This window comes from Phyllobates terribilis, unplaced genomic scaffold (genome assembly GCF_046119375.1).
Source record: "Phyllobates terribilis strain yellow unplaced genomic scaffold, ASM4611937v1 Scaffold_2__4_contigs__length_985480577, whole genome shotgun sequence".
In the NCBI taxonomy this organism is placed as follows: Eukaryota; Metazoa; Chordata; class Amphibia; order Anura; family Dendrobatidae; genus Phyllobates; species Phyllobates terribilis.
The window spans coordinates 21,540,244-21,556,285 of NW_027362762.1; the positions used below are offsets into that span (position 1 = coordinate 21,540,244).

General features: G+C 43.6%; 1 protein-coding gene across 5 annotated transcripts in view; it reads left to right on the top strand.

Annotated features, from left to right (window-relative positions):
- The window catches only part of ARAP1 (ArfGAP with RhoGAP domain, ankyrin repeat and PH domain 1), a 534,432-nt gene that overhangs the window by 222,512 nt on the left and 295,878 nt on the right, over nucleotides 1-16,042 (top strand). For all 5 annotated transcript variants that reach the window (XM_073661183.1, XM_073661187.1, XM_073661186.1 and 2 more), the window contains exon 12: nucleotides 2,689-2,774. In XM_073661183.1, the coding sequence (XP_073517284.1) occupies nucleotides 2,689-2,774 (86 nt within the window). The remainder of the gene's footprint in view (nucleotides 1-2,688; nucleotides 2,775-16,042) is intronic.

Below are 16,042 nucleotides of genomic sequence, written 5' to 3' on the forward strand. Positions count from 1 at the left end.
TAGTAGTTATATTCTTATATATAGGGGCAGTATTATAGTAGTTATATTCTTGTACATAGGAGCAGTATTATAGTAGTTATATTCTTATATATAGGGGCAGTATTATAGTAGTTATATTCTTATACATAGGGGGCAGTATTATAGTAGTTATATTCTTGTACACAGGGGCAGTATTATAGTAGTTATATTCTTATATATAGGGGCAGTATTATAGTAGTTATATTCTTGTACACAGGGGCAGTATTATAGTAGTTATATTCTTATACATAGGGGGCAGTATTATAGTAGTTATATTCTTATACATAGGGGGCAGTATTATAGTAGTTATATTCTTGTACATAGGAGCAGTATTATAGTAGTTATATTCTTATATATAGGAGCAGTATTATAGTAGTTATATTCTTATACATAGGGGGCAGTATTATAGTAGTTATATTCTTGTACACAGGGGCAGTATTATAGTAGTTATATTCTTATATATAGGGGCAGTATTATAGTAGTTATATTCTTATACATAGGGGGCAGTATTATAGTAGTTATATTCTTGTACACAGGGGCAGTATTATAATAGTTATATTCTTGTACATAGGAGCAGTATTATAGTAGTTATATTCTTGTACATAGGGGGCAGTATTATAGTAGTTATATTCTTATACATAGGAGCAGTATTATAGTAGTTATATTCTTGTACATAGGAGCAGTATTATAGTAGTTATATTCTTATACATAGGGGCAGTATTATAGTAGTTATATTCTTGTACATAGGGGGCAGCGTTATAGTAGTTATATTCTTGTACATAGGAGCAGTATTATAGTAGTTATATTCTTGTACATAGGAGCAGTATTATAGTAGTTATATTCCTGTACATAAGAGCAGTATTATAGTAGTTATATTCTTGTACATAGGGGGCAGTATTATAGTAGTTCTATTCTTGTACATAGAGGACAGTATTATAGTAGTTATATTCTTGTACATAGGGGGCAGTATTATAGTAGTTATATTCTTGCACATAGGGGACAGTATTATAGTAGTTATATTCTTGTACCTAGGGGGCAATATTATAGTAGTTATATTCTTATACATAGGAGCAGTATTATAGTAGTTATATTGTTGTACATAGGGGCAGTATTATACTAGTTATATTCTTGTACATAGGAGCAGTATTATAGTAGTTATATTGTTATGTATAGGGGCAGTATTATAGTAGTTACATGCTTGTACATAGGAGCAGTATTATAGTAGTTATATTCCTGTACATAGGGAGCAGTATTATAGTAATTATATTCTTGTACATAGGAACAGTATTATAGTAATTATATTCTTGTACATAGGGGGCAGTATTATAGTAGTTATATTTTTGTACATAGGAGCAGTATTATAGTAGTTATATTCTTGTACATAGGAGCAGTATTATAGTAGTTATATTCTTGTACATAGGGAGCAGTATTATAGTAGTTATATTATTGTACATAGGGGCAGTATCATAGTAGTTATATTCTTGTACATAGGAGTAGTATTATAGTAGTTATATTCTTGTACATAGGAGCAGTATTATAGTAGTTATATTCTTGTATATTGGGGAAGTATTATAGTAGTTATATTCTTGTACATAGGGAGCAGTATTATAGTAGTTATATTATTGTACATAGGGGCAGTATCATAGTAGTTATATTCTTGTACATAGGAGCAGTATTATAGTAGTTATATTCTTATACATTAGGGGCGGTATTATAGTAGTTATATTCTTGTATATAGGGGCAGTATTATAGTAGTTATATTCTTGTACATAGGGGCAGTATTATAGTAGTTATATTCTTGTACATAGGAGCAGTATTATAGTAGTTATACTCTTGTACATAGGAGGAGTATTATAGTAGTTATATTCTCGTACATAGGGGCAGTATTATAGTAGTTATATTCTTGTACATAGGGGCAGTATTATAGTAGTTATATTCTTGTACATAGGGAGCAGTATTATAGTAGTTATATTCTTGTACATAGGAGCAGTATTATAGTAGTTATATTCTTGTACATAGGGGGCAGTATTATAGTAGTTATATTCTTATACATTAGGGGCAGTATTATAGTAGTTATATTCTTGTATATAGGGGCAGTATTATAGTAGTTATATTCTTGTACATAGGGGCAGTATTATAGTAGTTATATTCTTGTACATAGGGGGCAGTATTATAGTAGTTATATTCTTGTATATAGGGGCAGTATTATAGTAGTTATATTCTTGTACATAGGGGCAGTATTATAGTAGTTATATTCTTGTACATAGGAGCAGTATTATAGTAGTTATATTCTTGTACATAGGAGCAGTATTATAGTAGTTATATTCTTGTACATAGGAGCAGTATTATAACAGTTATATTCCTGTACATAGGGTGCAGTGTTATAGTAGCTATATTCTTGTACATAGGGGGCAGTATTATAGTAGTTATATTCTTGTACATAGGGGCAGTATTATAGTAGTTATATTCTTGTACATAGGGGGCAGTATTATAGTAGTTATATTCTTATACATTAGGGGCAGTATTATAGTAGTTATATTCTTGTATATAGGGGCGTTATTATAGTAGTGTGATGTCCACCTTCCCTCTGAACCTTCTGATAAATTATATTGACTTGTGATTACAATATGTATAAAGATATAAATTAACTTTATCCTTTGGGAATTGTAGGAGAACACCGCAGTTTGGGGCCCAGTATAAGCAAAGTGAGGAGTCTGAAGATGGACAACAGGATCTGGACAGAGGAGCTGATAGAGGTCCGTCTTTTTGTCAGTCTCACAATGTGTTAGATGATGAAGTCTGTTTCATCAGTTTGTCAAGCCCAGAGGTGTAGTTAGGGGTTTAGCACTGGGGGGTTGAGCTCTGGGGGGTTGAGCTCTGGGGGGTTTAGCACTGGGGGGTTGAGCTCTGGGGGGTTGAGCTCTGGGGGGTTGAGCACTGGGGGGTTGAGCACTGGGGGGTTGAGCACTGGGGGGTTGAGCTCTGGGGGGTTGAGCACTGGGGGGTTGAGCTCTGGGGGGTTGAGCACTGGGGGGTTGAGCACTGGGGGGTTGAGCACTGGGGGGTTGAGCTCTGGGGGGTTGAGCACTGGGGGGTTGAGCACTGGGGGGTTGAGCACTGGGGGGTTGAGCACTGGGGGGTTGAGCTCTGGGGGGTTGAGCACTGGGGGGTTGAGCTCTGGGGGGTTGAGCACTGGGGGGTTGAGCACTGGGGGGTTGAGCACTGGGGGGTTGAGCACTGGGGGGTTGAGCTCTGGGGGGTTGAGCACTGGGGGGTTGAGCACTGGGGGGTTGAGCTCTGGGGGGGTTGAGCACTGGGGGGTTGAGCACTGGGGGGTTGAGCTCTGGGGGGTTGAGCACTGGGGGGTTGAGCACTGGGGGGTTGAGCACTGGGGGGTTGAGCACTGGGGGGTTGAGCTCTGGGGGGTTGAGCACTGGGGGGTTGAGCACTGGGGGGTTGAGCACTGGGGGGTTGAGCACTGGGGGGTTGAGCTCTGGGGGGTTGAGCACTGGGGGGTTGAGCTCTGGGGGGCAGGACACAGTCGGTAGCTATGAGAATGGGTGAGCTGACCCGACCCATTCTGAAGTCGAAGGCCCAGAACATCGGCACTGCAGCAGGAAAAGCAATCAATAGGTGATAAGATCCAGCCTCAGAAATCCATAAAATCAGCAGTGTTTATTCCAAAAATATTAAAAAGTATATAAATCACAGCATATTAGTCACAACCCCAGGAGGGATGACCCCGCTATTACTGAAATAGAAATAACTATACAAAGTCCAACACTGATATTTCTGCCGTACGGTGACCATATAGTGTAGAGACCAGTCCTGCAGAACATATAGGAGATCACAGTACACTTATAGATGGTGACTTACAGCTGACGTTCTTTCTGGGGAATTCGTTCATTTTCTCATCTTTTCCTTCTGGCCCAGACCGACATGACGACTTCTCCAGCCAGGACTCGTCTGCAGAGATTACAGCACGGACACATCTGACTTCTCACATCTCCAGCCCCGTCCCCATCTATTCCCAACCTGCACAACCTCCCCATCCTGCTGTGTGGTACAAGAACAGCGCTCCTCTTACTGCCCCACATAATAATGCCACCACTGTGCCCCCACATAATAATGCCACCACTGTGCCCCCACATAATAATGCCACCACTGTGCCCCCACATAATAATGCCACCACTGTGCCCCCCACATAATAATGCCACCACTGTGCCCCCACATAATAATGCCACCACTGTGCCCCCACATAATAATGCCACCACTGTGTCCCCACATAATAATGCCACCACTGTGCCCCCCACATAATAATGCCACCACTGTGCCCCCCACATAATAATGCCACCACTGTGTCCCCACATAATAATGCCACCACTGTGCCCCCCACATAATAATGCCACCACTGTGCCCCCCACATAATAATGCCACCACTGTGCCCCCCACATAATGCCACCACTGTGCCCCCACATAATAATGCCACCACTGTGCCCCCACATAATAATGCCACCACTGTGCCCCCCACATAATAATGCCACCACTGTGCCCCCCACATAATAATGCCACCACTGTGTCCCCACATAATAATGCCACCACTGTGCCCCCCACATAATAATGCCACCACTGTGTCCCCACATAATAATGCCACTACTGTGCCCTCACATAATAATGCCACTACTGTGCCCTCACATAATAATGTCACCACTGTGCCCCCACATAATAATGCCACCACTGTGCCCCCACATAATAATGCCACCACTGTGCCCCCCACATAATAATGCCACCACTGTGCCCCCACATAATAATGCCACCACTATGCCCCCCACATAATAATGCCACCACTATGCCCCCCACATAATAATGCCACCACTGTGCCCCCACATAATAATGCCACCACTGTGCCCCCCACATAATAATGCCACCACTGTGCCCCCCACATAATAATGCCACCACTGTGTCCCCACATAATAATGCCACCACTGTGCCCCCACATAATAATGCCACTACTGTGCCCTCACATAATAATGCCACTACTGTGCCCTCACATAATAATGCCACTACTGTGCCCTCACATAGTAATGCCACTACTGTGCCCTCACATAATAATGCCACTACTGTGCCCTCACATAATAATGCCACTACTGTGCCCTCACATAATGCCACTACTGTACCCTCACATAATAATGCCACCACTGTGCCCACACATAATAATGCCACTACTGTGTCCCCACATAATAATGCCACCACTGTGCCCCCACATAATAATGCCACTACTGTGTCCCCACATAATAATGCCACCACTGTGCCCTCACATAATAATGCCACTACTGTGCCCTCACATAATAATGCCACCACTGTGCCCTCACATAATAATGCCACTACTGTGCCCTCACATAATAATGCCACCACTGTGCCCCCACATAATAATGCCACTACTGTGTCCCCACATAATAATGCCACCACTGTGCCCCCACATAATAATGCCACTACTGTGTCCCCACATAATAATGCCACCACTGTGCCCTCACATAATAATGCCACTACTGTGCCCCCACATAATAATGCCACCACTGTGCCCCCACATAATAATGCCACTACTGTGTCCCCACATAATAATGCCACCACTGTGCCCTCACATAATAATGCCACCACTGTGCCTCCACATAATAATGCCACCACTGTGCCCTCACATAATAATGCCACCACTGTGCCTCCACATAATAATGCCACCACTGTGCCCTCACATAATAATGCCACCACTATGCCCCCACATAATAATTCCACCACTGTGCCCCCACATAATAATGCCACTACTGCGTCCCCACATAATAATGCCACCACTGTGCCCTCACATAATAATGCCACCACTGTGCCTCCACATAATAATGCCACCACTGTGCCCTCACATAATATTGCCACCACTGTGCCCCCCACATAATGCCACTACTGTGCCCCCACATAATGCCACTACTGTGCCCCCACATAATAATGCCACTACTGTGCCCTCACATAATGCCCCCACATAATAATGCCACCACTGTGCCGCCACATAATAATGCCACCACTGTGCCCTCACATAATAATGCCACTACTGTGTCCCCACATAATAATGTCACCACTGTGCCCCCCACATAATAATGCCACCACTGTGCCCCCACATAATAATGCCACCACTGTGCCTCCACATAATAATGCCACCACTGTGCCCTCACATAATGCCCCCACATAATAATGCCACCACTGTGCCCTCACATAATGCCACCACTGTGCCCCCACATAATAATGCCACTACTGTGTCCCCACATAATAATGCCACCACTGTGCCCTCACATAATATTGCCACCACTGTGCCCCCACATAATAATGCCACCACTGTGCCCCCCACATAATAATGCCACCACTGTGCCCCCACATAATAATGCCACCACTGTGCCTCCACATAATAATGCCACCACTGTGCCCTCACATAATATTGCCACCACTGTGCCCCCCACATAATAATGCCACTACTGTGCCCCCACATAATGCCACTACTGTGCCCCCACATAATAATGCCACTACTGTGCCCTTACATAATGCCCCCACATAATAATGCCACCACTGTGCCGCCACATAATAATGCCACCACTGTGCCCTCACATAATAATGCCACTACTGTGCCCTCACATAATGCCACCACTGTGCCCCCACATAATAATGCCATTACTGTGTCCCCACATAATAATGCCACCACTGTGCCCTCACATAATATTGCCACCACTGTGCCCCCCACATAATAATGCCACCACTGTGCCCCCCACATAATAATGCCACCACTGTGCCCCCACATAATAATGCCACCACTGTGCCTCCACATAATAATGCCACCACTATGCCCCCACATAATAATGCCACCATTGTGCCCCCCCACATAATAATGCCACCATTGTGCCCCCCCACATAATAATGCCACCACTGTGCCCCCACATAATAATGCCACCACTGTGTCCCCACATAATATTGCCACCACTGTGCCCCCACATAATAATGCCACTACTGAGCCCCCACATAATAATGCCACTACTGTGCCCCCACATAATAATGCCACTACTGTGCCCCCACATAATAATGCCACTACTGTGCCCTCACATAATAATGCCACCACTGTGCCCCCCACATAATAATGCCACCACTGTGTCCCCACATAATAATGCCACTACTGTGCCCCCACATAATAATGCCACCACTGTGCCCTCCACATAATAATGCCACCACTGTGCCCTCACATAATATTGCCACCACTGTGCCCCCACATAATAATGCCACTACTGTGCCCCCACATAATGCCACTACTGTGCCCCCACATAATAATGCCACCACTGTGCCCCCCCACATAATAATGCCACCACTGTGCCCCCCCACATAATAATGCCACCACTGTGCCCCCACATAATAATGCCACTTCTGTGCCCCCACATAATAATGCCACCGCTGAGTCCCCACATAGTAGTGCCACCGCTGAGTCCCCACATAGTAGTGCCACCGCTGAGTCCCCACATAGTAGTGCCACCGCTGAGTCCCCACATAATAGTGCCACCGCTGAGTCCCCACATAATAATGCCACCATTGTGCCCCCACATAATAATGCCACCACTGTGCCCCCACATAATAATGCTACCACTGTGCCCCCACATAATAATGCCCCCACATAATAATGCCACCACTGTGTCCCCACATAATAATGCCACCACTGTGCGCCCACATAATAATGCCACCACTGTGCGCCCACATAATAATGCCCCCACATAATAATGCCACCACTGTGCGCCCACATAATGCCAGCACTGTGTCCCCCACATAATAATGCCAGCACTGTGTCCCCCACATAATAATTCCACCACTGTGCCCCCCACATAATAATGCCACCACTGTGCCCCCCACATAATAATGCCACCACTGTGCCCCCACATAATAATGCCACCACTGTGCCCCCCACATAATAATGCCCACCACTGTGCCCCCCACATAATAATGCCCACCACTGTGCCCCCCACATAATAATGCCCACCACTGTGCCCCCCACATAATAATGTCACCACTGTGCCCCACACATAATAATGCCACCACTGTGGCCCCACATAATAATGCCACCACTGTGCCCCCCACATAATAATGGCCACCAATATGCCCCCCACATAATAATGCCACCACTGTGCCCCACACATAATAATGCCACCACTGTGCCCCCCACATAATAATGCCACCACTGTGCCCCCCACATAATAATGCCACCCCTGTGCCCCCACATAATAATGGCCACCACTGTGCCCCCCACATGATAATAGCCACCACTGTGCCCCCCACATGATAATGCCACCACTGTGCCCCCCACATGATAATGCCACCACTGTGCCCCCCACGTAATAATGCCACCACTGTTCCCCCTCACATAATAATGCCACCACTCTGCCCCCTCACGTAATAATGCCACCACTGTGTCCCCTCACGTAATAATGCCACCACTGTGTCCCCTCACGTAATAATGCCACCACTGTGCCCCCTCACATAGTAAAATACCTTCTTTGTGCTCTCTAGATTGTTGTATTGACCTCTGGAAAGCATTAATCCCCTCTGTGAGTGCCCTGTAAAGTAATATTGCTCACATCCACCCCCCCCCCCATACTCTGATTGCCTCTTAATTACCCCATTAACATTTAATATTGTCCCCTGAATGCCCCTGAAAAGTAATAATGTCTCTTTATGCTCCCACAGTCCTCACACAATATGATGCCCCTACTGCCTCCCCTTACGTCTTCACCACTCCCACACACAGTATGACTCCCATAACTCCCCACACATAGTATGATGACCCCCACAACCTCTCACACACAATATGATGCCCCTACCGCCTCCCCTTGCAGTGTGACGTCTTCACAGCTCCCACACAAAGTATGATGATCCCCCAACAATCCTTCACACACAGTATGATGACCCCAACAACCCCCACACAGTATGATGACCCCAACAACCCCCCGCACACAGTATGATGACCCCCATTACCCCTCACACACAGTATGATGACTCCCACAACCCCCTGAACACACTCTACTGTCCTCAGAGAATATTTGGAACATGCTCAGTATGATGTCCCCACCACAAAGTACGATGACCCCACATTCACCTAAGTACTTATAAATTGAACATTGTATACTCCCCTAGCCCTGGTGTCTGGAGAATCTGCTAGCTGTGCCACTGTCGCTATGGAGGCGGCACGTTGATGACATCGTATCACTAGGTGTGGCTCTCTGACGCCCTGCCATTCTGTAGGGCTCAGGCCTGAAGCGACCTGCAGAACAGAGCGTGGTCGGGCATGGAGAATACAGGTTTAGAGGTTCACTTGTGTTGATTTACTTTTAGGAGTGACGTCGCCCTCAGGAGATTTCACCCCTGTGCACTCACAGTGGTTAGTAGAGGCCTTCACATATTTAGAGCTCTGTCAAGACCAGATGTCCTGGAGAGGCTGATAACAGGGAGCAGTGACTGCATTCACCTGTTTCAAGCTATGATGATTAGTGTTTGTCCTCTGGGTGAGTGTCAGGACGTGTAGAAACCTCCGTGTCCTTATATCCCCTTCACCCTGCAGCTTTACACCCTCTGTGATTTGTGAAGTTCTGTGTCACTGACAATCTTGTCAATATATAAGTGGAACTTGCAGTGTTAGGGGTTAATGATCCATGGAAACGTCCGAGCTTTGGAATGTTCTTTGTTCTGTGTCTGGATAAAGCTCGGCCGGGTCAGCTGATGTTTATGCTGGAGAATGAACTTTATATCCGGGAGAACTGAATATGGGGTTATGTTACAACCGAGACGAGGAGTAACTGAGATCACTGCTGTGTAATATAGAGAATAACGAGGAGTAACTGTAAGATCACTGCTGTGTAATATAGAGAATAACGAGGAGTAACTGTGAGATCACTTCTGTGTAATATAGAGAATAACGAGGAGTAACTGTGAGATCACCGCTGTGTAATATAGAGAATAACGAGGAGTAACTGTGAGATCACCGCTGTGTAATATAGAGAGGAACGAGGAGTAACTGTGAGATCACCGCTGTGTAATATAGAGAGTAACGAGGAGTAACTGTGAGATCACTGCTGTGTAATATAGAGAATAACGAGGAGTAACTGTGAGATCACCGCTGTGTAATATAGAGAATAACGAGGAGTAACTGTGAGATCACCGCTGTGTAATATAGAGAGGAACGAGGAGTAACTGTGAGATCACCGCTGTGTAATATAGAGAGTAACAAGGAGTAACTGTGAGATCACTGCTGTGTAATATAGAGAATAACGAGGAGTAACTGTGAGATCACTGCTGTGTAATATAGAGAATAACGAGGAGTAACTGTGAGATCACCGCTGTGTAATATAGAGAGGAACGAGGAGTAACTGTGAGATCACCGCTGTGTAATATAGAGAGTAACGAGGAGTAACTGTGAGATCACCACTGTGTAATATAGAGAGTAACGAGGAGTAACTGTGAGATCACTGCTGTGTAATATAGAGAGTAACGAGGAGTAACTGTGAGATCACTGCTGTGTAATATAGAGAATAACGAGGAGTAACTGTGAGATCACTGCTGTGTAATATAGAGAGTAACGAAGAGTAACTGTAAGATCACTGCTGTGTAATATAGAGAGTAACGAGGAGTAACTGTGAGATCACCGCTGTGTAATATAGAGAGTAACAAGGAGTAACTGTGAGATCACTGCTGTGTAATATAGAGAGTAACAAGGAGTAACTGTGAGATCACTGCTGTGTAATATAGAGAATAACGAGGAGTAACTGTGAGATCACCGCTGTGTAATATAGAGAATAACGAGGAGTAACTGTGAGATCACCGCTGTGTAATATAGAGAGTAACAAGGAGTAACTGTGAGATCACCGCTGTGTAATATAGAGAGTAACGAGGAGTAACTGTGAGATCACTGCTGTGTAATATAGAGAGTAACGAGGAGTAACTGTGAGATCACCGCTGTGTAATATAGAGAATAACGAGGAGTAACTGTGAGATCACTGCTGTGTAATATAGAGAATAACGAGGAGTAACTGTGAGATCACCGCTGTGTAATATAGAGAGTAACAAGGAGTAACTGTGAGATCACTGCTGTGTAATATAGAGAATAACGAGGAGTAACTGTGAGATCACCGCTGTGTAATATAGAGAGTAACAAGGAGTAACTGTGAGATCACTGCTGTGTAATATAGAGAATAACGAGGAGTAACTGTAAGATCACTGCTGTGTAATATAGAGAGTAACGAGGAGTAACTGTGAGATCACCGCTGTGTAATATAGAGAGTAACAAGGAGTAACTGTGAGATCACTGCTGTGTAATATAGAGAGTAACGAAGAGTAACTGTAAGATCACTGCTGTGTAATATAGAGAGTAACGAGGAGTAACTGTGAGATCACTGCTGTGTAATATAGAGAGGAACGAGGAGTAACTGTGAGATCACTGCTGTGTAATATAGAGAATAACGAGGAGTAACTGTGAGATCACCGCTGTGTAATATAGAGAGTAACAAGGAGTAACTGTGAGATCACTGCTGTGTAATATAGAGAATAACGAGGAGTAACTGTGAGATCACCGCTGTGTAATATAGAGAATAACGAAGAGTAACTGTGAGATCACTGCTGTGTAATATAGAGAGTAACGAGGAGTAAGTGTGAGATCACTGCTGTGTAATATAGATAGTAACGAGGAGTAACTGTGAGATCACTGCTGTGTAATATAGAGAATAACGAGGAGTAACTGTGAGATCACCGCTGTGTAATATAGAGAATAACGAGGAGTAACTGTGAGATCACTGCTGTGTAATATAGAGAGTAACGAGGAGTAACTGTGAGATCACAGCTGTGTAATATAGAGAATAGCGAGGAGTAACTGTGAGATCACTGCTGTGTAATATAGAGAGTAACAAGGAGTAACTGTGAGATCACTGCTGTGTAATATAGAGAATAGCGAGGAGTAACTGTGAGATCACTGCTGTGTAATATAGAGAATAGCGAGGACTAACTGTGAGATCACTGCTGTGTAATATAGAGAGTAACAAGGAGTAACTGTGAGATCACAGCTGTGTAATATAGAGAATAGCGAGGAGTAACTGTGAGATCACCGCTGTGTAATATAGAGAATAACGAGGAGTAACTGTGAGATCACTGCTGTGTAATATAGAGAGTAACGAGGAGTAACTGTGAGATCACCGCTGTGTAATATAGAGAGTAACGAGGAGTAACTGTGAGATCACCGCTGTGTAATATAGAGAATAACGAGGAGTAACTGTGAGATCACCGCTGTGTAATATAGAGAGTAACGAGGAGTGTGAGATCACTGCTGTGTAATATAGAGAATAACGAGGAGTAACTGTGAGATCACTGCTGTGTAATATAGAGAGTAACGAGGAGTAACTGTGAGATCACCGCTGTGTAATATAGAGAATAACGAGGAGTAACTGTGAGATCACCGCTGTGTAATATAGAGAGTAACGAGGAGTAACTGTGAGATCACTGCTGTGTAATATAGAGAGTAACGAGGAGTAACTGTGAGATCACCGCTGTGTAATATAGAGAATAACGAGGAGTAACTGTGAGATCACAACTGTGTAATATAGAGAATAACGAGGAGTAACTGTGAGATCACCGCTGTGTAATATAGAGAGTAACGAGGAGTAAGTGTGAGATCACTGCTGTGTAATATAGAGAATAACGAGGAGTAACTGTGAGATCACTGCTGTGTAATATAGAGAATAACGAGGAGTAACTGTGAGATCACTGCTGTGTAATATAGAGAATAACGAGGAGTAACTGTGAGATCACCGCTGTGTAATATAGAGAATAACGAGGAGTAACTGTGAGATCACCGCTGTGTAATATAGAGAGTAACGAGGAGTAACTGTGAGATCACTGCTGTGTAATATAGAGAGTAACGAGGAGTAACTGTGAGATCACCGCTGTGTAATATAGAGAATAACGAGGAGTAACTGTGAGATCACAACTGTGTAATATAGAGAGGAACGAGGAGTAACTGTGAGATCACCGCTGTGTAATATAGAGAGTAACGAGGAGTAACTGTGAGATCACCGCTGTGTAATATAGAGAATAACGAGGAGTAACTGTGAGATCACCGCTGTGTAATATAGAGAATAACGAGGAGTAACTGTGAGATCACCGCTGTGTAATATAGAGAGTAACGAGGAGTAACTGTGAGATCACCGCTGTGTAATATAGAGAGTAACGAGGAGTAACTGTGAGATCACTGCTGTGTAATATAGAGAGTAACGAGGAGTAACTGTGAGATCACCGCTGTGTAATATAGAGAGGAACGAGGAGTAACTGTGAGATCACCGCTGTGTAATATAGAGAATAACGAGGAGTAACTGTGAGATCACCGCTGTGTAATATAGAGAGTAACGAGGAGTAACTGTGAGATCACTGCTGTGTAATATAGAGAATAACGAGGCGTAACTGTGAGATCACCGCTGTGTAATATAGAGAATAACGAGGAGTAACTGTGAGATCACCGCTGTGTAATATAGAGAATAACGAGGAGTAACTGTGAGATCACCGCTGTGTAATATAGAGAATAACGAGGAGTAACTGTGAGATCACCGCTGTGTAATATAGAGAATAACGAGGAGTAACTGTGAGATCACCGCTGTGTAATATAGAGAGTAACGAGGAGTAACTGTGAGATCACCGCTGTGTAATATAGAGAGTAACGAGGAGTAACTGTGAGATCACTGCTGTGTAATATAGAGAATAACGAGGAGTAACTGTGAGATCACTGCTGTGTAATATAGAGAATAACGAGGAGTAACTGTGAGATCACCGCTGTGTAATATAGAGAATAACGAGGAGTAACTGTGAGATCACCGCTGTGTAATATAGAGAGTAACGAGGAGTAACTGTGAGATCACCGCTGTGTAATATAGAGAGTAACGAGGAGTAACTGTGAGATCACCGCTGTGTAATATAGAGAATAACGAGGAGTAACTGTGAGATCACTGCTGTGTAATATAGAGAATAACGAGGACTAATTGTGAGATCACAGCTGTGTAATATAGAGAGTAACGAGGAGTAACTGTGAGATTACTGCTGTGTAATATAGAGAGTAACGAGGAGTAACTGTGAGATCACCGCTGTGTAATATAGAGAGGAACGAGGAGTAACTGTGAGATCACTGCTGTGTAATATAGAGAATAACGAGGAGTAGCTGTGAGATCACTGCTGTGTAATATAGAGAGTAACGAGGAGTAACTGTGAGATCACTGCTGTGTAATATAGAGAGTAACGAGGAGTAACTGTGAGATCACAGCTGTGTAATATAGAGAATAGCGAGGAGTAACTGTGAGATCACCGCTGTGTAATATAGAGAGTAACGAGGAGTAACTGTGAGATCACTGCTGTGTAATATAGAGAGTAACAAGGAGTAACTGTGAGATCACTGCTGTGTAATATAGAGAATAGCGAGGAGTAACTGTGAGATCACTGCTGTGTAATATAGAGAATAGCGAGGACTAACTGTGAGATCACTGCTGTGTAATATAGAGAGTAACAAGGAGTAACTGTGAGATCACAGCTGTGTAATATAGAGAATAGCGAGGAGTAACTGTGAGATCACCGCTGTGTAATATAGAGAATAACGAGGAGTAACTGTGAGATCACTGCTGTGTAATATAGAGAGTAACGAGGAGTAACTGTGAGATCACCGCTGTGTAATATAGAGAGTAACGAGGAGTAACTGTGAGATCACCGCTGTGTAATATAGAGAATAACGAGGAGTAACTGTGAGATCACCGCTGTGTAATATAGAGAGTAACGAGGAGTGTGAGATCACTGCTGTGTAATATAGAGAATAACGAGGAGTAACTGTGAGATCACCGCTGTGTAATATAGAGAATAACGAGGAGTAACTGTGAGATCACTGCTGTGTAATATAGAGAATAACGAGGAGTAACTGTGAGATCACTGCTGTGTAATATAGAGAATAACGAGGAGTAACTGTGAGATCACCGCTGTGTAATATAGAGAATAACGAGGAGTAACTGTGAGATCACCGCTGTGTAATATAGAGAGTAACGAGGAGTAACTGTGAGATCACTGCTGTGTAATATAGAGAGTAACGAGGAGTAACTGAGATCACCGCTGTGTAATATAGAGAATAACGAGGAGTAACTGTGAGATCACAACTGTGTAATATAGAGAGGAACGAGGAGTAACTGTGAGATCACCGCTGTGTAATATAGAGAGTAACGAGGAGTAACTGTGAGATCACCGCTGTGTAATATAGTGAATAACGAGGAGTAACTGTGAGATCACTGCTGTGTAATATAGAGAATAACGAGGAGTAACTGTGAGATCACTGCTGTGTAATATAGAGAGTAACGAGGAGTAACTGTGAGATCACTGCTGTGTAATATAGAGAGTAACGAGGAGTAACTGTGAGATCACTGCTGTGTAATATAGAGAATAACGAGGAGTAACTGTGAGATCACCGCTGTGTAATATAGAGAATAACGAGGAGTAACTGTGAGATCACTGCTGTGTAATATAGAGAATAACGAGGAGTAACTGTGAGATCACTGCTGTGTAATATAGAGAGTAACGAGGAGTAACTGTGAGATCACTGCTGTGTAATATAGAGAGTAACGAGGAGTAACTGTAAGATCACTGTTGTGTAATATAGAGAGTAACGAGGAGTAACTGTGAGATCACCGCTGTGTAATATAGAGAGGAACGAGGAGTAACTGTGAGATCACCGCTGTGTAATATAGAGAGTAACGAGGAGTAACTGTGAGATCACCGCTGTGTAATATAGAGAGGAACGAGAAGTAACTGTGAGATCACCGCTGTGTAATATAGAGAATAACGAGGAGTAACTGTGAGATCACCGCTGTGTAATATAGAGAATAACGAGGAGTAACTGTGAGATCACCGCTGTGTAATATAGAGAGTAACGAGGAGTAACTGTAAGATCACT